The 22,163-nt window shown below is 44.1% G+C and overlaps 1 protein-coding gene and 1 long non-coding RNA gene across 10 annotated transcripts in view; one reads left to right on the forward strand and one right to left on the reverse strand.

The window, feature by feature from the left end:
- Positions 1 to 22,163, forward strand: part of SBF2 (SET binding factor 2) — a 651,649-nt gene that overhangs the window by 620,242 nt on the left and 9,244 nt on the right. For all 9 annotated transcript variants that reach the window (XM_006129315.4, XM_006129312.4, XM_006129314.4 and 6 more), the window contains 3 exons: positions 7,531 to 7,758; positions 17,078 to 17,182; positions 21,643 to 21,836. In XM_006129315.4, coding sequence (XP_006129377.1) covers positions 7,531 to 7,758; positions 17,078 to 17,182; positions 21,643 to 21,836 — 527 coding nt within the window. The remainder of the gene's footprint in view (positions 1 to 7,530; positions 7,759 to 17,077; positions 17,183 to 21,642; positions 21,837 to 22,163) is intronic.
- The window catches only part of LOC142829206 (uncharacterized), a 31,831-nt gene that overhangs the window by 7,677 nt on the left and 1,991 nt on the right, over positions 1 to 22,163 (reverse strand). The window contains exons 2-3 of the long non-coding RNA XR_012903621.1: positions 20,840 to 20,872; positions 5,904 to 6,064 (exon numbers count right to left, since the gene is read on the reverse strand). This is a non-coding gene — a long non-coding RNA (uncharacterized LOC142829206). The remainder of the gene's footprint in view (positions 1 to 5,903; positions 6,065 to 20,839; positions 20,873 to 22,163) is intronic.

Here is a 22,163-nt window from a genome sequence, read left to right on the forward strand (position 1 = left end):
TTACAGAAAATGAAGAATGGTGTCTTGGAGAAAGAGAGAGAGACATGCTTGTCCCTCTCTGTAGCTGCAGAGAACACACCCCGAGAGACAAAAGAAGAAAGGAAAAATCTCAAATTCCTTTGTCCCAGTTTGAAAGTCCCACCTACATTCCTACTGGTCACTCCACCTGGCTAGGTGTAGTTAACCCCTTAATTCCCAGGCTGCTGGCTAACCCTCATAATCATGAAAGCCCCTTCCCCTCCTCTACCTGGCTTCTGCCTTTCTCGCCACCTGGCTCGCGTCCTGCCTCCTCGCGCTGGAGCTGCACGCAGGCAGCCCAGCAGCGAGAATCACCACACTTCCCTCTCCTCGGCGGTGCTCCCCTCCCCCACCCGGCAGGCAAATCGGATGGGGCCGCACCGCCCGCAGTTGTCACGGGCTGCACAGTGAGCCCTTGCGGGCCGCCTGCTGCTCTAGGGCCATATGTTGTGCAGGCCTGTCCTAGAATATTTCCTTATGCATGTGTATCCCACTGACAGAAAGAAGGCTACTTAGGTAAGTAATGACTGTAGGAGCAGTTTTAACAGTTGCATATGACCCTAAAAAAGTACATCTAAATACAAATTATGCGGAAACATATTACAAGCAGATATAAATTCCGTTGGTAGCCAGACACGTTTCATAGGATCCTCATACATTGCACTACATGTCATATTATGGCATGATAGGATAATATATTGATTACGTTTTGCTGTTTCTCGAATAATTTTATAGTTTCAATATTTGTCATGCACCAAAACCCATATCCTTTCTAGTTAGAACTATTTTCTAAGTATAAAGTACTATCATGAATAATACTTGTCTATTTTAAATTAAAACATTGAGTAAAATATTAAAGATATGTATGCCAGCACATAGATTAATGGTATTGACGCATTGTTTTCCATATTAAATGCTATTTATAAACTAGTCTAATTTTTGATATACAAAACATTTATAAATATTTAAGTTGGGGAAACCATATTTGTTTCATTTTCATTACATGTGTTCGAACTATTGTTATAAAAGTAGCACCTCTAATCAGTTAGTATTGACAAAGGGAGATTTCCCCTGTTCACCTAAATGAATCCTAGTCATGATGCAGAACCTGAACTGTAGATGGCTTTTAAAATAGGGAAAATGGGAGAGGTTTTCAGGGTTCCAGATGAGAAATGAAGGAATTTTCGGTACTTAAGTACGTAAATACAATGTGCACACACATACATACACACCCACAAACACACAATTAGCCTCCTTTTTATTATCTTGTTAGCTGAAAAGATGGTCAGAAAAGAATAGCTCATTCCTCTCCATGTATAGTCTACTGTTGGTGTGCATGTGTCCTATGCACTCAAGTTCAGCTTCTTTTGAATATTGGAGCGGCGTTTATACCAAATGTCCTCATGTCTGCCACCTAAGATATAAATGGCAAGGTGATCCTAGCTGTCCGTCAGATCCTTCACCAATAAAATATACAGATGTTTAAAGATTTCCATAATATCAAGAAGGGCATATCATGGAATACATATGGGCGACACATCTCGAAGAACTGTAGTTATTGTAAGGTAAGTTACCACTTCTTCTCTGAGTGTTTGTGGCATCTCACCACCTTTGGCTACAAGTTGGAATTTGCTAAATCCAAACTTCTCACACACTGTGCAATCTATACCGTCCTGGCCACCATGGATGTAGAAGCTCTTTACACCCTCATTCCACGTGATGATGGATTATTAGCTGTCAGGAACTCTAGCCCCGATGATGCCACTGCACACCTGGTTACAGAGCTCTGTGACTTTGTCCTCGCTCACAACTATTTCCAATTTAGGGACAATTCTTCAAGTCAGCGGTACAACCGTGGGCACCCGCATGTCCCCACAATATGCCAACATCTTTATGGCTGACCTTGAACAATGTTTCCTCAGCTCTTGCCCCCTATCACCTTTACGCTACATTGAAGACATCTTCATCATAGGGACCCACAAGAAGGAGGCCCTTGAAGAATTCCGCCGGGATTTCAACAACTTCTGCCCCACATAACCCACAACATCAGAAGCTCAAACAGCTGCACATTCTCAAGTGTGAATATGTGCCATCAAGTTCCAGCAATGACCCTCTACTATGTATACAGCCAGTCCCCGACTTATGAACGAGTTACATACCAAACACTTGGTCATAACTCGAAGTGTTTGTAAGTCAGACTGCATTCATTTAAATGTGACCACACTGTTCATAAGTGTGGATCGTGCATTCATAAGTCGGGGACTAGCTTATGAACGCTTAATGGGAGGATTGGTCATAAGTACGAACAGTTGTAAATCGACCGTTCATAACTCGGGGACCTGCTATACTGGCCAAACCAGACAGTCTCTACAACAAAGAATAAATGGACATAAGTTAGCTATCAGAAATGGTAATACACAAAAAACAGTAGGAGCACATTTTAACCTACCTGGCACTCATTAATGGATTTAAAAGTAGCCTTTCTTCTACACAAGAATTTCAGAAACCAACTACAGAGAGAGACTGCAGAACTGGCCATATGCAAATTTAAAACTATCTCTCATGGCTTGAACAAAGACATGAATTGGATGGCCGTTATTTTCAATACCCAAATGACATAAAAAACTTAAGTATGGGACACTTACAGCCCATTCAATTAGCCTTATTAGCATCAACACTGCAATTTACAGGGTTTTTACTCCCCCCTCCCTTTTTTTCTGTTATATATTGGGTGAATTCTCCTTTTTCTTCACTCTCATCTGATGAAGAGGATTTTGCCCATGAAAACATTATATTTGTTTGTTAGTCTCTAAAGTGCTACAGGACTACTTGGTTTTTTAACGTTACAGACTAACACAGCTACCCCTCTGAGAAAGGTGCACCAAGCCCATAAAGGAAAGTGGTCCAAGTCTTCTTTATCAGATCCTTCCTTGAGAAATCAGGAATGCCTTGGAAAAATGTATCTCAGTACCCTAAGCACCTCTCACTGTTCATCAAGATCAGATTCCTCTGTACTTCAACAACTGCCTGTTACCAAACTCTTGTCCCTGTTTACTCCAGTACCAATATCCCCAATACCAACACCATATACCTATTCACGCCTACAGCATACTTTTCTCCAAAATCTTACAATCCTCAAAGGACCTTTTGGTCTCTTCCATATTGGATTCCCCATTATTATCAATAGGGAAGGTATTTCTTCCATTACTTCCACTATTTGATCTGAGGAAGTGGGTCTGGCCCACGAAAGCTCATCATCTAATAAACCATCTTGTTAGTCTTTAAAGTGCTACATTGTCCTGCATTTTGCTTCAACTACCCCAGACTAACACGGCTACATTTCTATCACTATTCTTCCATTACCGACTGCCAGGCTCATTCTGCTACTGAGCATATCAGCTGTACCAGACAGAGTGCAGCCTAGTGATAATCCCAGCATTCCCTCTGGAACCGCTGGAACCCCACAAAAGGAGCGCTTCTGCTCTTTCCCAGGCTTCGATGACAATGAGTCATTACCATTACAGTCCTTGGGATCTAGATATTCAGATCCATATGTTTCAAAGAGGGAGTCTAGAACGCATTATTATTATCCCAGACAATGAGCTCTAAGAAGGAAACAACCTACTCCAAAGCTAGAAGAGGAGGTGGGCAAGGAGTGCGCCCTCGGGTGAGGGAGTAGAGTCGGAGGTAGGAAGAAGTAGAATGGGGGTGGGTCTTCGGTGAAAGGGTGGAGTAGAGGCAGGGCCTGGGCAAAGTGGAGGATGAGTACTCCTAGGGCAATAAGGAAGCCAGTGCCTGTGGCCAGACTTGTGAATATGTCTGATTTTTAAAAGTATTTGGGCATTGGTCTGCTCAGCATTTTAATCCCTAACTGAATTATAAGCCTAAATCTCATTGACTGTCAATGAGACTTAGGGTCCTAAGTGCCTGATGAAACTTTTTTTTTTTAATTGAAACTTAGGTTTGTAAGTCAGACTGAGAGTGTGGTGCCTAAATACCTTTATTTAGAAATCTGAGCCAAAATTCTAGTGATAATGGCAGCTTATCTCAAGAAACAAAGAGTCTGGGTTCATCCATACTTAGAAGTCCCAGGAGAAGGTGCCTGACTCCATACAATAAACTCCATAACTTTTTGCCTCTTTAGGATTAAAAGTAAACAATAGGATATCCATATAGTTCTTATTCAAAGAATAGTATTTCAAGAGGCAGTTGACCTATCTGCCCTGAGAAAGATTCCAAGCCATAGGCAGTCTGGCCAAGCACTTGTTTGCTCAACATGAGATTTGTGTAAGAATTTGTTTCAGACTCCTAGGGCGCATGGCTTTCTGCACATCTTTAATTCAGCATTCCAGACTATACCTTTATTGCAGGTAAGGATGATCAATCTTCCTATGTCAGCCCAACAACCATAACCAGGGTATGAGACACAGGTCTTCCAGGACTCCTGTAATAGATCTCTCTCCATCATTAATATAAAATACTTTTGTGACATATACCTCCACTGATGGAAGACATCTATACAGTAACAGAAATCTTGGAAATGGCAGAGGTGCTTAATGACTTCTTTGTTTCAGTTTTTGTCAAGAAGACGGATGGAGATGGGTTGCCTAACATAGTGAATGCTTGTGGAAATGGGGTAGGTTTAGAAGTTAAAATAAAAGAACAAGTTAAAAATTACTTTAAAATGTTAGATGTCTGCAAGTCACCAGGGCCTGATGGAATGCGTCCTAGAATACGCAAAGGGCTGATAGAGGAAGTATCTGAGCCTTTAGCTATCATCTTTGAAAACTCATGGAAGTTGGGAGAGATTCCAGATGACTGGAAAAGGGCAAATATAGTGCCTATCTATAAAAAGGGGAATAAAAACAACCCAGGAAACTACAGACCAGTCAGTTTAACTTCTGTGCCAGGGAAGATAATGGAGCAAGTAATTAAGGATCCATCTGCAAACATCTGGAAGATAAGATGGTGATAGGTAACAGCCACCATGGATATGTAAAGAATAAATCATGTCAAACTAATCTGATAGTTTTCTTTGATAGGATAACAAGCCTTGTGGATAAGGAAGAAGCAGTGGACGTGATATACCTAGACTTCAGTAATAGGGTACGTCTAGACTACATGCCTCTGTCGCCAGAGGCATGTAGATTAGGCTACCAGACATAGGAAAATGAAGCGGCGATTTAAATAATCGCCGCTTCATTTAAATTTACATGGCTGCCGCGCTGCGCCCACAAACAGCTGATCAGCTGATAGTCTGGATGCGCGGATGGCGACATCAAAGGTATTTGTCGACCACCCAGGTAAACCTCATCCCAGCTGAAGCATAGTAATATATTACATAAACAAACAAGGGGGAAGCAAGATCCATCTCTCTGTGGGCACGTCTATTTGACAGTGTTACGTTGGCACTGCTGCAGCTCATCTGGTGAAGATGTATGCCAATGGAAGAGCCTTCACCTGTCAAGATAATCATGTCACTCAGGGGAGATGTGTGTCTTTTCACTGCCTTTATGTGGTGGTTTACATGTGCTGTATGTCAAGAAATAGCAAATCGATGGAATTACAATATTTGGAGTACAATACTTGCTGTACACCTACCAGAATTGCACCCCAGATCACCCCAGGAGACAGTTGCATGTGACCATGAGTGGTTAGTAAAGAAAACTGTTATGTATGGTATGTTTATCAAGTGGGGTCATTCAACTATAGACAGCTTTGCCACCACTGAAAGAAAAAATGCCACAAGTTCTTGTCCAAAGGAGAGCAAAGACAAGTATTTCTGTCCAATGAATTCCTGGTCCACTGGTTTTCAGGCCTTATATATGTTTATCCTCTAGTTTCATTGATCTTATGAGTTCTCAGGAAATTCAGGCAAGACTTACCCAGCATGATCATCTTCATAATATGAGCATAGCAAAGGCAGTTCCAGTTCTCAGGCCTAAGGAATCTCCTCATTCAACTTCTGAGTCAGTTACCTCTGCACCCAGAGGTGCTATGCCAAAGCTGAGGACAGGTTCTCCACTAAGATTCCTCTTTCTTGCACCTAATGGCATGAATGTTGGCCAGTTAGCGTAAGTAGAGCAAACCTGTTCAACTGAGATACAAAATAATCTTATCCAAAGTAAAAAGGACTCTGTGAGGCTGATCTGCTCAGGCAAGGAAACAGCTTCACTTGTCTGAGCTCAACATACCAGTTGTTGCCACTGAACACCCAGATATCTGACCTTCTGCCCATAAAGAGCTCTGAGCTATTTATGATCTGCTGGAGGATCCACTTCACAGCCATCTCAGCAGTCCACCTTCCATTTGGCATTTTCATACCCTATGATAGCTAGATTAATGAATGTCCTTATGCAGGTCTATTCCTTTTTATGTTGCAGTGATATTTGCTAAAAGGGTAGAGGAGCTACATGCTTTCATGTCCAGACCTCCATCTGCAAGTTTTCATGAAGTTGGAGTCATCTTGAGACCTAACCCAAAATTCTTCCCCAACTTCTAGCTGAACCAAGTAATACATCTGCCTATTTATGGAAAGGGCAGGCTACCTTCCCACCTTGCATGCAGAGCATATGACTAGGACTAAGCCATTTCAGATATCCCCCAGATTCTTTGTAATTTATGACCATGGGTCAGGCCATATCAATGCAGAAACTTTCTAGTTCCATTTCTGAATACATGAAATTGTACCATGAAATAGCTAACTCATACTCGCTCCACAAAAGCTCAAGTAGCTTCTTACAGAACCATGTAAGCCAGCTACTTTGGGTTTAGTAAATGAGCTAATGCAGCATTACTAAGGGATCTAGATCTGTCATCTATTTTAGGTACCTAAATAATGACCGTCAAAAGCCCTTTACATGTCCATTTCCGTAGGGTTGTCTAACAATCACTGTTTAGGCAGATTCCTAACACCTGACTCCTGTGATGAGATCACTGCTTTTTAATCACCAATAGTAGAATATATATTTGGACAAGCAAGAAGAAATGATTACATGTCTTACAGTAACTGTGGTTTGTTGATAGGAGTTGTCCACACATATTCCACAGCCAGTCTGCCACTGTATTGTCCTATGAGTTCTAAATTGTATTTTGGCAAAGGCACTGAGGAGCATTTAGCTCACCACCCACTTTATGCCCTTGGGTGAGTGGTGCTAGGACACTCAGTGCAGACCTGCCTGCAAATGATACTGCTGGCCAAAAGAATCTGAATTCAAGAGTATGGTGTCCATGCACTCCACTAGCTGCTTATTACATGGACAGTGTATTTTGAAGAAGCACAGTTACTGTGAGGTAACTATTTTTTCCCCTTGGTCTGACATCTTCTTTTGAGTTGTATCCCAGAGTCATGTACAGAAAATGGCAAATCCAGATCAAGCACACACCAGTTGCAATGCCTTGTTACATTCAGGAGATTAGTCTGTAAAATGCAAAGTATTGGATTTGTGTTGATGAAAACTTGGAAACTGAATTTCCGTGTGAAACTAGTTTATTGGGCTTTATTCCAAACAGGCATTAAAACCAAGTGTAAATATCTCCAGCCTCAAAAAGTGGGATTACTATATGGAAGAGACCTTGGCCACAGGTCCTTCCTATGACTGGACCATAGTCACTGCAAAATGCAACACTTCGGACGAAGCTGACCAAAAGGATGGTCCCCAGAGTAAGAGAAAAATAGTGTGGCCATGCTACGATGTTGTTAGCAAAGTGCAACCTGATGCAATCACCTGCCTCTTGATTGTAAGTATAGATGCTAACAAAGACAGAATGCTGCAGTTTATTACTTATCAAATTCATATCCATGCTAATCATTGCCTTGTAGATGTGCTGTAAAAGCAAGTATTGGGTAAAAAAATAATTGGTTTAGTCTCCAGTATGTCTACACGACAGCACTAATTCGAACTAACTTAGTTCGAATTAGTTAATTCGAACTAAGCTAATTCGAACTAGTGCATCTAGACCTAAAAACTAGTTCAAATTAGCAAAATGTCCACATTGAGTGGACCCTGAACCGAGGTTAAGGATGGCCGGAAGCAGTGCCGGCAGGGTATCCAATTAGGACTTAGAGCGTGGAGCTGTTGTCTCAGGCTAGCCGAGGGCTGTGCTTAAAGGGACCCGACCCCCACCCCTGACAGACAGTTCTCAGGGGTTCCCCGCTCGCTTGTCTAACTCGATGAGGGACAGCAAAGCAGTCCTGGCTTGGAGTGCCCTGAATGCCCACACTCGGCACATCACAGCACTCGGCCATCAGCACTCGGCCATCAGCACTTGCCCCAGGCTGCTATCCGGGGGGGGTCAATCGGGGGGCTGCAGGAGAGCATCCACCCCGAGGAGCCCCATTCCTCGTACCCCATTCCTCCCTCACCTCCTTACACTTACCCCTCTCTAGCCCCCCTTCCGGATGTACAAAATAAAGGACATGTGTGTTCAAAAATAGAAACTCTTTTTATTGAACAAAACTCGGGGAGACTGGGAAAAGGAGGTGGGAGAGGGGAAAAGAGAAGAGGGGAGGAGGAAACCTGGGAGGAGGGAGCTGGAAGGGGGAAGCCAGGGGAAGAAAGAGGAGGGGACGTATCAAACTATGGTACGCCATATCTTCAGTACTGTGTACAGATGTGATCTCCTCACCCCAGAAAAGATACTTTGGCCTTGGAAAAGGTTCAGAAAAGGGCAACTAAAATGATCAGGGGTTTGGAACAGGTCCCATATGAAGAGAGGCTAAAGAGACTGGGACTTTTCAGCTTAGAAAAGAGGAGACTGAGGGTATGTCTACACTACCCCGCTAGTTCAAACTAGCGGGGTAATGTAGGCATACCGCACTTGCAAATGAAGCCCGGGATTTGAATTTCCCAGGCTTCATTTGCATAAGCCGGGTGCCGCCATTTTTAAATCCCGGCTAGTTCGAACCCCGTGCCGCGCAGCTACACGCGGCACAGAGTAGCTAGTTCGATTAGGCTTCTAATCCGAACTAGTTGTACTCCTCGTGGAATGAGGAGTACAGCTAGTTCGGATTAGGAAGCCTAATACAAACTAGCTACTCCGTGCCGCGTGTAGCCGCGCGGCACGGGGTTCAAACTAGCCGGGATTAAAAAATGGCGGCGCCCGGTTTATGCAAATGAAGCCTGGGAAATTCAAATCCCGGGCTTCATTTGCAAGTGCGGTATGCCTACATTACCCCGCTAGTTCGAACTAGCGGGGTAGTGTAGACATACCCTGAGGGGGGATATGATAGAGGTCTATGAAAGCATGAGTGGTGTGGAGAGGGTGCATAAAGAAAAGTTCTTCATTAGTTCCCATAATAGAAGGACTAGAGGACACCAAAGGAAAGGAATGGGTAGCAGGCTTCAAACTAATAACAGAAAGTTTTTCTTCACAAAGCAAATAGTCAACCTGTGGAACTCCTTGCTGCAGGAGGCTGTGAAGGCTAGAACTAGAACAGAGTTTAAAGAGAAGTGAGATAAATTCATAGAGATTGGGTCCATGGAGTGCTATTAGTCAGGGGGTAGAAATGGTGTCCCTGGCCTCTGTTTGTGGAAGGCTGGAGATGGATGGCACGAGACAAATGACTTGGTCATTGTCTTCAGTCCATCCCCTCCAGGGTACCCAGTGTTGGCTGCTGTCGGCAGACAGGCTACTGGGCTAGATGGACCTTTGGTCTGACCCAGTACGGCAATTCTTATGTTTTTATGTTCTAATCTCAGGGCTCAGGGTCGGGGTCTCACTCGACCACCTTGATTTTCATGCAAACCTGCTCCTGGGTGGCCAGGCTGGCAGCTATCCTGCCCTAGACGGCCACTTTCCTGTGCCTAGTGTGGAGGTCGTGGACGTTGGAGGCTTCCCCCCAAACTTCGATGAGGTCCACGATGTCCACACTAGACCAGGTGGGCGCCCGCCTCTTGCAGCCCCGGATAGGCTCCTGGGAGCCGCCAGCCTGGTCCCGGGAAGAGGGGGAGGGCTGGGTGGCAGTGGGTGGCTGGCTCATGCCGTGCCAGGTGCAGGGTCTGCTGGCTGGGTGCTGGCAGGCTTGCACCTGGCACAGGCACCATAGCCAGCCCGTGCCCCTTTAAGGGCTCCGGGGCCGGGAGGGGGGCAGAAGAGTTTCCCTGGCTTGGCCCAGAGTGGCCACCAGGGCAAGCTGGGATGGGCTAGCTTCCCACTAGTTCAAATTAAGTGGCTACACAGCCCTTAATTCGAACTACTTAATTCGAACTAGGCGTTAGTCCTCGTAGAATGAGGTTTACCTAGTTCGAATTAAGCGCTCCGCTAGTTCGAATTAAGTTCAAACTAGCGATTTGTCTGTGTAGCACCTATGAAAGTTAATTCGAACTAACGGCTGTTAGTTCGAATTAACTTTGTAGTGTAGACATACCCCAAGAGATGTGGGTTCAGAAAGTCAGTCGAAAATCTTACACAAAGTTATGGTGTTCTAGCTGAATTCAACTGTCAATAGTAAACTCTTCCTTCAACTTCCCTTACTCCTCATGAAATGAGGTTTACCCAGGAGTAAGAAATCCTCCAGCTCAACATTATTTCGAAATAATGGCTTGCAGTGTAGACATTCAATACTGTGTAGATGTACCTTTTGTGATCAACAGCCTGGAAGTAAAAGTGGATAAGCAAATGAAGACTACGGCCACATCTACACTATAGATACTATATTGGCATAGCTCTGTGTGTTATATGTGCTGGCATAACCCCATAGCCTAGACATGGCCGATACCAGTAGAAGGGGCTTTTCTACTAGGGTTGGAACACTACATTCCCAAGCAGTGGTTGTAGGTTGGCAGAAACATTCTTCCGTCGATCTAGCTGCACCTACATCAAGAGTTGGGTTAGCAGAGCACTGGGCCACCAGGAGGGAGTGGGGCAGGGAGGTAAAGAGGGCAGCTGCCCTTTAAAGCACTGCGGAAGTTCTGTGTGGCACAGTCCAAGCAGCCCTTAAGGCTGATTGTGGGAAGCTAGTCCCCATCCTTATCTCCATTCAGTCTGAGACCCTGCATCTTCCACAAGGCCTTATGCCGACCCCCTCCCCACTAACACATAGACTCATAGACTTTAAGGTCAGAAGGGACCATTATGATCATCTAGTCTGACCCCCTGCACAGTGCAGGCCACAGGATCTCACCCACCCACTACTCACCTATATCTCAGATATTGAAGTCCTCAAACGCTGGTTTAAAGACCCCAAGATGCAGAGAATCCTCCCACAAGTGACCCGTCCCCCATGCTACAGAGGAAGACAAAAAACCTCCAGGGCCTCTGCCAATCTACCCTGGAGGAAAATTCCTTCCCGACCCTAAATATGGCGATCAGCTAAACCCTGAGCATGTGGGCAATACTCACCACCCAGACACCCAGTGTATGTCTACACTACCCCGCTAGTTCGAACTAGTGGGGTAATGTAGGCATACCGCACTTGCAAATGAAGCCCGGGATTTGAATTTCCCGGGCTTCATTTGCATAAGCGGGGAGCCGCCATTTTTAAAACCCCGCTGGTTCGAACGCCGTGCAGTGCGGCTACATGGGGCTCGAACTAGGTAGTTCGGACTAGGCTTCCTATTCCGAACACCTCAGGTATACCGGTAGTTCGGAATAGGAAGCCTAGTCCGAACTACCTAGTTCGAGCCCCGTGTAGCCCCGTGTAGCCGCGCTGCACGAGGTTCGAACCAGCAGGGTTTTAAAAATGGCGGCTCCCCACTTATGCAAATGAAGCCCAGGAAATTCAAATCCCGGGCTTCATTTGCAAGTGCGGTATGCCTACATTACCCTCCTAGTTCGAACTAGCGGGGTAGTGTAGACATACCCCCAGAAAAAAGTTCTCTATAGTAACTCCTATCTTCCCACCATTGGCCTATTTACCACTGATAGTGAAAGGTCAATTAATTGCCAAGATCATGTTATCTCATCAAACCATCCCCTTCATAATCCCATCTAGCTTAATCTTGAAGCCAGATAGGTCTTTTGCCCCCACTACTTCCCTTGGAAGGCTGTTCCAGAACTTCACTCCTCTGATGGTTAGAAACCTTCGCCTAATTTCGAGTCTAAAGTTCCTAATAGCCAGTTTATATCCATTTGTACTTATGTCCACGTTGGTATTAAGCTTAAATAATTCCTCTCCCTCCCTGGCATTTATCCCTCTAATATATTTAAAGAGTGCAATCATGTCTCCCCTCAGCCTTCTTTTGGTTAATGAAAACAAGCCAAGTTCCTTGATTCTCCTTTCATAAGACAGGTTTTCCATTCCTTAAATCATCCTAGTGGCCCTTCTTTGTACCTGTTCCAGTTTGAATTCATCCTTCTTAAACATGGGAGACTAGAACTGCACACAGTATTCCAAATGAGGTTTCACCAATGCTTTATATAACAACGCTAACACCTCCTTGGCTACGTCTAGACTTGCCACAAATTCCGGAAAAGGGATGCAAATCAGGTAAGTCAGCATAGGGAAATCCGCGGGAGATTTAAATATCCCCCGCGGATTTAAATAAACATGTCCGCCGCTTTTTTTTGAAAGTAGGAATAAGAGATCCTCCGGAAAAGGATTTATTCCGGAGGATCGCGCCAGTCTAGACGCTTTTTTTCCGGATTTTCCCCAAGCCAGAAAAAAAGCGGCGGACATGTTTATTTAAATCCACAGGGGATATTTAAATCCCCCGCGGATTTCCCTATGCTGACTTACCTGATTTGCATCCCTTTTCCGGAATTTGTGGCCAGTCTAGACCTAGCCCTTATGTCTACTGTAAATACCTCACCTAATGCATCCCAAAACCGTATTAGCCTTTTTCACGGCCATGTCACATTGGCGGCTCATAGTCATCCTGTGATCAACCAGGACTCCGAGGTCCTTCTCCTCTTCTGTTAGTTCCAAGTGATGTGTCCCCAGCTTATAACTAATATTCTTGTTATTAATCCCTAAATGCATAACCTTACACTTCTCACTATTAAATTTCATCCTATTACTATTACTCCAATTTAGAAGATCATCCAGATCTTCCTGTATGATATCCCGATCCTTTTCTGAATTGGCAATACCTTCCAACTTTGTGTCATTCGCAAACTTTATTATCACACTCCCACTTTTAGTGCCGAGGTCAGTAATAAAAAGATTAAATAACAATGGTCCCAGAACTGATCCCTGAATAACTCCGCTAGTAACTTCTCTCCAGCCTGACAGTTCACCTTTCAGTATGACTTGCTGTAAACTCCCCTTTAACCAGTTCCTTATCCACCTCTCAATTTTCATTTTGATCCCCATCTTTTCCAATTTAACCAATAATTCCCATGAGGTACTGTATCAAATGCCTTACTGAAATCGAGGTACAGGCAGTCCCCGGGTTACGTACAAGATAGGGACAGTAGGTATGGGTATGTCTACACTACCCTCCTAGTTCGAACTAGGAGGGTAATGTATGCATACCGCACTTGCTAATGAAGCCCGGGATTTGAATTTCCCGGGCTTCATTAGCATAAGCGGGGAGCCGCCATTTTTAAATCCCCGCTGCTTCGAACCCCGTGTAGCGCGGCTACACGGGGCTCGAACTAGGTAGTTCGGACTAGGGTCCTATTCCGAACTACCGGTACACCTCGTTTCACGAGGAGTAACGGTAGTTCGGAATAGGACCCTAGTCCGAACTACCTAGTTCGAGCCCCGTGTAGCCGCGCTACACGGGGTTCGAAGCAGCGGGGATTTAAAAATGGCGGCTCCCCGCTTATGCTAATGAAGCCCGGGAAATTCAAATCCCGGGCTTCATTAGCAAGTGCGGTATGCATACATTACCCCGCTAGTTCGAACTAGCGGGGTAGTGTAGACATACCCTTTGTTCTTAAATTGAATCTGTATGTAAGTCGGAACTGGCGTCCAGATTCAGCCGCTGCTGAAACTGACCGCCAGTTCTGACTTACATACAGATTCAACTTAAGAACCCCAAGTCAGCTGCTGCTGAAACTGATCAGCCGCTGATTCCAGGAAGCCCGGGGCAGAGCAACTGTGCCTCGGGCTTCCTGTAGTCAGCGCTGGTCAGTTTCAGCAGCGGCTGACTTGGGGACGCCTGGGGCAGAGCAGCTGGGGTGCTGCTGGGTTGCTCCAGTAGCGCGGCTCCTTGGCGCTACTGGACCAACCCAGCAGCACCCCAGCTGCTCTGCCCCAGGGTCCTGATTCAGCTGCTGCTGAAACTGACCAGCAGCGGCTGAATCAGGACGCCTGGGGCAGAGCAGCTGGGGTGCTGCCGGGTTGGTCCAGCAGTACCCAGAGCGGCGCTGCGGGACCAACCGGCAGCGCCCCAGTTGCTCTGCCCCAGGGTCCACAACAAAAGCCTGGTCTGCTGGGGGGGGCACACTAGCTGCGCCCCCCTCCCCAGCAGACCAGGGACACGGGGAGCAAAGCCGCAGTGGCGGGGTGCCTCGCCTCTGAGGCTTTGCTCTGGCGCTAGACCCGCTTTGCTTGCGGTGCCCCTGGTCTGCTGGAGACGGTCCCCAGCAGACCAGGGTCACCGCGAGCAAACCCGCAGCCATGGCGGGGTCCCGCGCTTCTGAGGCTTTGCTCTGGCCTTTTGTAAAACCATGTTGTAATTTGTCCCAATTGCCATTAACCTCAATGTCTCTAACTACTTTCTCCTTCAACATTTTTTCCAAGACCTTGCATACTACAGATGTCAAACTAACAGGCCTTACCCAGACACCTGGAAGATGTCACCAGCCCTGGCATGGCTACGGGTTGTTGATCTTTCCCATGCTGAGTGATATAGCTAAGTCAGTCTAACTTTTACCTGCAGACCAGGCCTCTGCTTGGCTCACATTGAATGTTTGGCCTTGCCTCTGGTATCTCTGAATGAGAAAGTCCATGCCAGTAAAAAAGCCAGCAAGAAGAAAGTCCTATATTAATTTATTTGTCTTTTAGTGTGTGTATGCAACTCTGGTGTATAATCTTCTATTTTGGTTCAGAGAGGTAGGTCACATTTAATGAGTTGGCTATACCTTCAAGTTTTTTTGTGTCCCTTCTCTCAGGAGAATTTAGAAGAAATTGTTTGTACCTTATTAGACATTATCAGTGTTTTTACATTTAATTGAAATACATATTTTTAATTCTTGGTTCAGCATTCACAATTTAGTTTAGCAACTGCTTCATGAATTTTACCAAACCAGAGGTAGCTGCTGATTTATGAAGGCCATGTCTGTCTCAGTTTAGCTAATTTTCTGGTCAAAATCTTTTTCTATCTTTAGAAAATGTTGTCATTTGTGATTCCTTCCAGTATTCATGATCTACTGGAAAACTAACATTCTAATGTACCAATATCCCTTAGAGCTGTGGTGTCCAAGATGCTAGCCACTAGCCACAAGTGGCAATTTGGCCAGTTGAGGGTGGCTGTTTGTCTTTAACAGTGTGGCTATTTGGCTGGTTGAGTGTGGCTAATTTGCTACTGCTATAGTTTGCTAGAACAAGAAGGCTACGTCTACACTGGCCACTTCAAAGTAAGAATAAGATCCTCCGGAAAAGGGCTTTTTTTCCGGAGGATCGGGGCCAGTGTAGACGCTCTTTTCCGGCTTTTTTAAAAGCCGGAAAAAAGCGGCAGACATTTTTATTTAAATGCCGCGGGGGATATTTAAATCCCCCGCGGATTTCCCTATTACGGCTTCTGAAATTAACATGCCCCTTCCAGAAAAGGGGCCAGTGTAGACGTAGCCGAAAAGAATGAAGAGGAAAGAGCAGACGATAACAGCTGACACTACTACAGCATGAAGTTGTACCTACTGCAGCCGAACATGCCTTTCTCGTATTGGTCTATTGAGCCACACAAAACATTGCAAAAAGTGACCAGTTTAATGCTGCATCCCACCATCTTTCGAGACATATGGAGGCCATGATGAGTTTGCTACTATAGTGGCTATTGCTTCAGAACTGGTTGGACACCACAGCATTAGAGAATATGGTTAAATCTATATTAAGCATATGGTAAAATAGAAATTCACTATATGGAAATATATTTAAAGAAAGCCTGCTTAGAAAATAAACATTTGGGTTACATCTAGACTGGCATGATTTTCTGCAAATGCTTTTAACGGAAAAGTTTTCCATTAAAAGCATTTGCGGAAAAGAGCATCTAGATTGGCACGGATGCTTTTCCGCAAAAGCACTTTTTGCGGAAAAGCGTCCGTGCCAATCTAGATGCGCTTTTGCACAAAAAAGCCCCAGTCGCTATTTTCGCGATCGGGACTTTTTTGCGCAAAACAAATCTGAGCTGTCTACACTGGCCCTTTTGCGCAAAAGCTTTGCGCAAAAGGACTTTTGCCCGAACGGGAGCAGCATAGCATTTCCGCAAGAAGCACTGATTTCAGACAGTAGGAAGTCAGTGTTCTTGCGGAAATTGAAGTGGCCAGTGTAGACAGCTGGCAAGTTTTTCCACAAAAGCAGCTGCTTTTGCGGAAAAACTTGTTAGTCTAGACACAGCCTTCGGGTTTAAGTAGGCTTTTATGTAGAAGCTGAAGATCATTGTCATAAAGCAATTTTCTGTTGCCTTGAGATCTCTTAATCAAGCAGAGATACTTCTTTAGTACGATTCACTAGGAATCATGTTTTCTGAGGGTGTTACTTTTGAAAGCAATGAAAATATAGGAGGAAAAAGTGCCATGATAGGGAGAGCATATGTATCTCTGCTATATTTAGGCTGCTTCACAAATAACTATAAACCAATTACTTAATTTTTCATGTATTATTTTATTAACAGGAAATATTCTTAACTGGAAGCTACCAAGAAAAGTTATATTCCTAAATTTCACAACAAGAACATGTTGTTACAGTTTGGAATCTAAATCAAATAAGTCTTTGTTTCAGTTTCTCTTTTTATACATTTTGATATCACTTCTTATAAACCATGCTACATTAATTTTGGCAATGCTCAATGCTAATATCACAGCATTGGATTTGCACTTTGTAAATAGTTTTATAAATTATATACAGTTCTTGGCATTGTTGTATTTCTGTCCTGACAAGTGGAAATGGAATTTGTGTGTTTATTTTAGCCTGAAATGTTTATCCTCAGGAAACACTGTTTGTTGATTTCAGGAAATCGAAAGACTGGAGAATAAATTAAATCAAAGCCCAGAAAGGTGGCAGCTCTTGTGGGAAAGGCTCACCGTGAATCGTAAAGATGACACGAGACAAGACAATGTAAGTGGTAGAAGCATCCAATGCTGAAGTGCTCATGTGCAATCTATCACCATATTGGGTAGGAATTTTCCCCCCAATCAGATTGGAAAAGACCATGCAGGTTTTTCATTTTCCTCCACAGGATAGGGCACAGGTCACTTGCATTTAAAACTGGTATAAATGGTCGATGCTCCGTAACTTGATTTGAATAATTCAGTTACTCAGTGAGAAATTCTGGGTCTAATGTATTACAGGAGAGGATAAGTGAGGTTCTGTGGCCTGCAATGTGCAGTAGGTCGGACTGGATAATCATGATCATGATGGTCCAGTCTGGCATTAAAATCTATGAGTCTAATAATAAATCAATTTCAGCTATAAAGACTATCTGGAGGAGTGACAAAATAACTGTATTTGTTGAAATATTGCTTTCTAAAAACAGAATGTGGTATTCCCCATGCTGCTGGCTTTGTATTGCTGCATGCAGAAAATATGTATTCGTATCATATTTACTACTTCTGTATGTTGAAAGCACATAACTATAAAGCAATTAGATATTTATAAAGCTTCTTGGAGCCTGATCCTGCAAACATTTACATATGAGTAACTTGCTTATGGGAGTAGTTCCATGGATGTCAATGGGATTACTCACATGTATACATTTGGTTTTGACTCCATACATTATAATCAGCCTTTCAATATCCAGGCTTTCAATATATTTTACAACAGATGGTTAATTACACCAGGTGAGGAACTGATCTTCTACATATTATAGATTCCTGAACACATTTTTGGGGTTTAGCAATTAATTAAAACCAAGTCAAACAGTGGCAAATATATTTTAGGTGGAAATGTTAAATAGTTGGGTGGGAGTATTGAATATAACTATAAAATGTGCATAGTTAAGCACTTTATCCACCATACACAATTTCATCTACTATAGGCTTATATTTACTTTCAATCATTGCTTATGTTTAATATTGCGTATCTTCTGTTCAAGAGAATAACTGACTCTGAAAATGAGTCTTTAGCATAACACTACAAAAGCTTTGTACCATTCACCAGGTTCTCAGTTTTTGATTCTTGGATCTTTGGTTCTAGACTTTGGGATCTCCCACTGCTTCCAAAACATTCCCCCTTCCTCCTTGTGGGTAGCTGGAACAGAACAGAGCATAAGCCAAGCCCCCTATTTGACATAGCACATTACACCCTGACTGTAATATTTGGAGGATAGCATTCATACCCTTCAGGGGACCAAACAAAATATCTAGGGGTATGTCTACACTACCCCGCTAGTTCGAACTAGCGGGGTAATGTAGGCATACCGCACTTGCAAATGAAGCCCGGGATTCGAACCAGCGGGGTTTTAAAAATGGCGGCGCCCCACTTATGCAAATGAAGCCCGGGAAATTCAAATCCCGGGCTTCATTTGCAAGTGCGGTATGCCTACATTACCCTCCTAGTTCGAACTAGCGGGGTAGTGTAGACATACCCTAGTAGAGGTCTTACCTCATGCTCTACTCTGCTACTGCCACTGCCCTCAAGGGAGTCAATTTTTTAAGAAATGCTGGCATTCTGCCAGTCATGCACAAAGGAGCTAGGGCACAAAAGTAAAAATTCTGTCAGATCCGAGAAGCTGAATTATGGATAAGTCATTTTTTCTTGTCTCTTGAAGTATTTACTTAGAGATTCAGCAAAAACAATTAATTCTTTTAGGGTCTGTCTACACTACAAAGTTAATTCGAACTAACGGACGTTAGTTCGAATTAACTTTGATAGGCGCTACACTAGCGTTCCGCTAGTTCGAACTTAATTCGAAATAGCGGAGCTCTTAGTTCGAACTAGGTAAACCTCATTTTACGAGGATTAAGCTTAGTTCGAACTAGCTAGTTCGAATTAAGGGGTGTGTAGCCCCTTAATTCGAACTAGTGGGAGGCTAGCCCTCCCCAGGTTTCCCTGGTGGCCACTCTGGCCAACACCAGGGAAACTCGTCTGCCCCCCTCCCGGCCCTGGACCCCTTAAAGGGGCACGGGCTGGCTACGGTGCCCGTGCCAGGTGCAAGCCTGCCAGCACCCAGCCAGCAGACCCTGCACCTAGCACGGATTGAGCCACCCACCCGATGCTCCCCAGCCCTACCCCTCTTCTCGGGACCAGGCTGGCGGCTCCCGGGAGCTTGCCTGGGACCGCAAGAGGCGGGCACCCGCCTGGGCTAGTGCAGACATTGTGGACCTCGTCCACGATCTCCGCACTAGGCACAGGAAAGTGGCCGTCTAGGGCAGGAGAGCTGCCAGCCTGGCCACCCAGGAGCATGTGTGCAAGAGAATCAAGGGGGTCCACTGAGACCCCCGACCCTGATCCCTGAGCTTACAATGGCCGTCCTGGGTCAGACCAAAGGTCCATCTAGCCCAGGAGCGTATCTGCCGACAGTGGCCAACCCTAGGGACCCTGGAGGGGATGGACTGAAGACAGTGACCAAGCCATTTGTCTCGTGCCATCCCTCTCCAGCCTTCCACAAACCTTGGGCAGGTACACCACTTCTACCCCCTGGCTAATACCACTCCATGGACCCAACCTCCATGACTTGATCTCACTTCCCTTTAAACTCTGTTCTAGTTCTAGTCTTCACAGCCTCCTGCAGCAAGGAGTTCCACAGGTTGACTCTTTGCTTTTTGAAGAACAACTTTCTGTTACTAGTTTGAAGCCTGCTACCCATTCCTTTCCTTTGGTGTCCTCTAGTCCTTCTTTATGGGAACTAATGAAGAACTTTTCTGTATGCACCCTCTCCACCCAACTCCTGCTTTTAGAGACCTCTATCCTGTCCCCCCTCTGTCTCCTCTTTTCTAAGCTGAAAAGTCCCAGTCTCTTTAGCCTCTCTTCATATGGAACCTGTTCCCAACCCCTGATCATTTTAGTTGCCCTCCCCTCTCCCAGCCTCTCTCTTCCCCTCTCCCACCTCCTTTTTCCAGTCTCCCCCAGTTTTGTTCAATAAAGACAGATTCCATTTTTGAACATAATTGTCCTTTATTTTGTACATCAAGAAAAGGGGCTAGGGAAGGGTAAGTGGAAGGAGGTGAGGGAGGAATGGGGTACGAGCCCCCGATGGGGAGGACTGGGCTGGCTCTGTGGGCTTCTGGGGGTCGAAGCTCTCCTGCAGCCCCCCAATTTCCCTCTCTCCCCAGATGGCAGCATGCAGCAAGTGCAGCCGGGCTGATGGCCGAGTGGTGTGATGTGCCCAGTGTGGGTAGTCCGGGCACTCCAAGCCAGGACTGCTTTGCAAGCGGGGCACCCCTGAGAACTGTCTGTCCGGGGTGGGGGATGGGACCCTTTAAGCGCAGCCCTCGGCTAGCCTGAGACAGCATCTCCACGTTCTAAGTCCTCCTCTGATGCCCTGCCGGCACTGCTTCCGGCCATCCTTAAGCCCTGTTCAGGGTCCACTTAATGTGGACATGCTAGTTTGAATTAGCAAAACGCTAATTCGAACTGGTTTTTAGTTCTAGACGCGTTAGTTCGAATTAGCTTAGTTCGAATTAACTAATTCGAACTAAGTTATTTTGAATTAGCGCTGTAGTGTAGACATACCCTTAGAAAGTTGACAAATCTCTGAGAGCAAATTATTTATTTTAAAACATATGCTGTGTTTTATGTGAGCTCAAAAAAATCTAAAACAAAAATAATCCATACCTTTTACAGTCATTTTTATCCTTACCAGGATTCCTGGGAATAAAAACAAATGTTTTAACAAATCATTTTTGAAGTACTCAACTGTCTACCTGCAGTAGCGGTGCCATCTAAAAATTAATCAAAACACACCAATAAAACCTAAGGATCCATTATATCAGAGTACAATGACCTTTAAATGTAGATTTATGTAAATCTAAGTTATATTTCTAAAATGATGCCATAATCAACACAATTTACCATGTTAAAACCTGAAAATTAGCTCTACCCAAATAAAATTTAAACATCAGCTTCTGAACTGTTCAAAGCACTTTTCAGCTAACACTGTGGAAAATAATTAGAAGGAATAAACAATAGTTTTCTCACTAATTTGGACTAATGACTGGGAAGCTCATTACCAATTTTTCCTAATTAGCCAAATTATGATCAAACACTATTTTTTAAAAGGCAGTGGCATTATAAAATATAATTTAATTTATTTTATATTAATAGTTTTTTAATATTTCACAATATGCTGTATGTTCTTGAATATATTTAGTAAAAATACAGAAGTCTTTTGAAACAAACTACAGTTCTCTACTATTAAAACATTAAATGCAAATTATGGACTGTGGGGGTTAGCAACATAGTTGTGAATTTTGTGGTTTAGGGCTTTTTGTTTGTTTTTGCTGTAATATTATTTATAATGTATTAATTTTAGCAGTTCTCTTAATTAATTCAGCGGGTAGTCACATTTTAGAAAAATTCTAAGTTCTGAACTTGGCTAAGCCTCTCTCTCAAACGTTCTCATTTATCTTCCTTTTTAGCCACGAAGACATGCTTCTGGCTCCTCAGGGATATCATCTCCTAATCCACATTCCTATCAGAAGAGATCTTTGCTGCATCTACCAGACAGTGGTCTGGGTGATGAACAAAATGCCAGCATCTCTGCCTCTAATGGAGTGGACAGACGAGCAACCACACTGTACAATCAGTTCACATCCAAGAATGATGAGAATAGGTAAACTGACTAATTTCTGGGTATTGCTGAGTCCTCGTTTTAAGTAGGAAAGTGATTTAGAAAACTGTTTTTTGTCATAATCCAGGGCGTCAAACGAGTGATAGAACAGCGGTGAATGCATAGAATTGTGAATATATCTGCCCTAATAGTAAAAAGTAGAATATTCCTAGACATGGAATTCTCTGCTACCTTTCTACTGTTCTTCCAAAGTCTTTATTCTACTCAATTGCTTTTCCCTTTCTTCTATATTAAAAAATATTTTGGGTCAATTATGTGTTCATGCAAGTGAGGAGTTAATAATATTCCTGAGATTCAGGGATGAAGGGA

Source organism: Pelodiscus sinensis, chromosome 4 (genome assembly GCF_049634645.1).
Source record: "Pelodiscus sinensis isolate JC-2024 chromosome 4, ASM4963464v1, whole genome shotgun sequence".
NCBI classification, from domain to species: Eukaryota; Metazoa; Chordata; order Testudines; family Trionychidae; genus Pelodiscus; species Pelodiscus sinensis.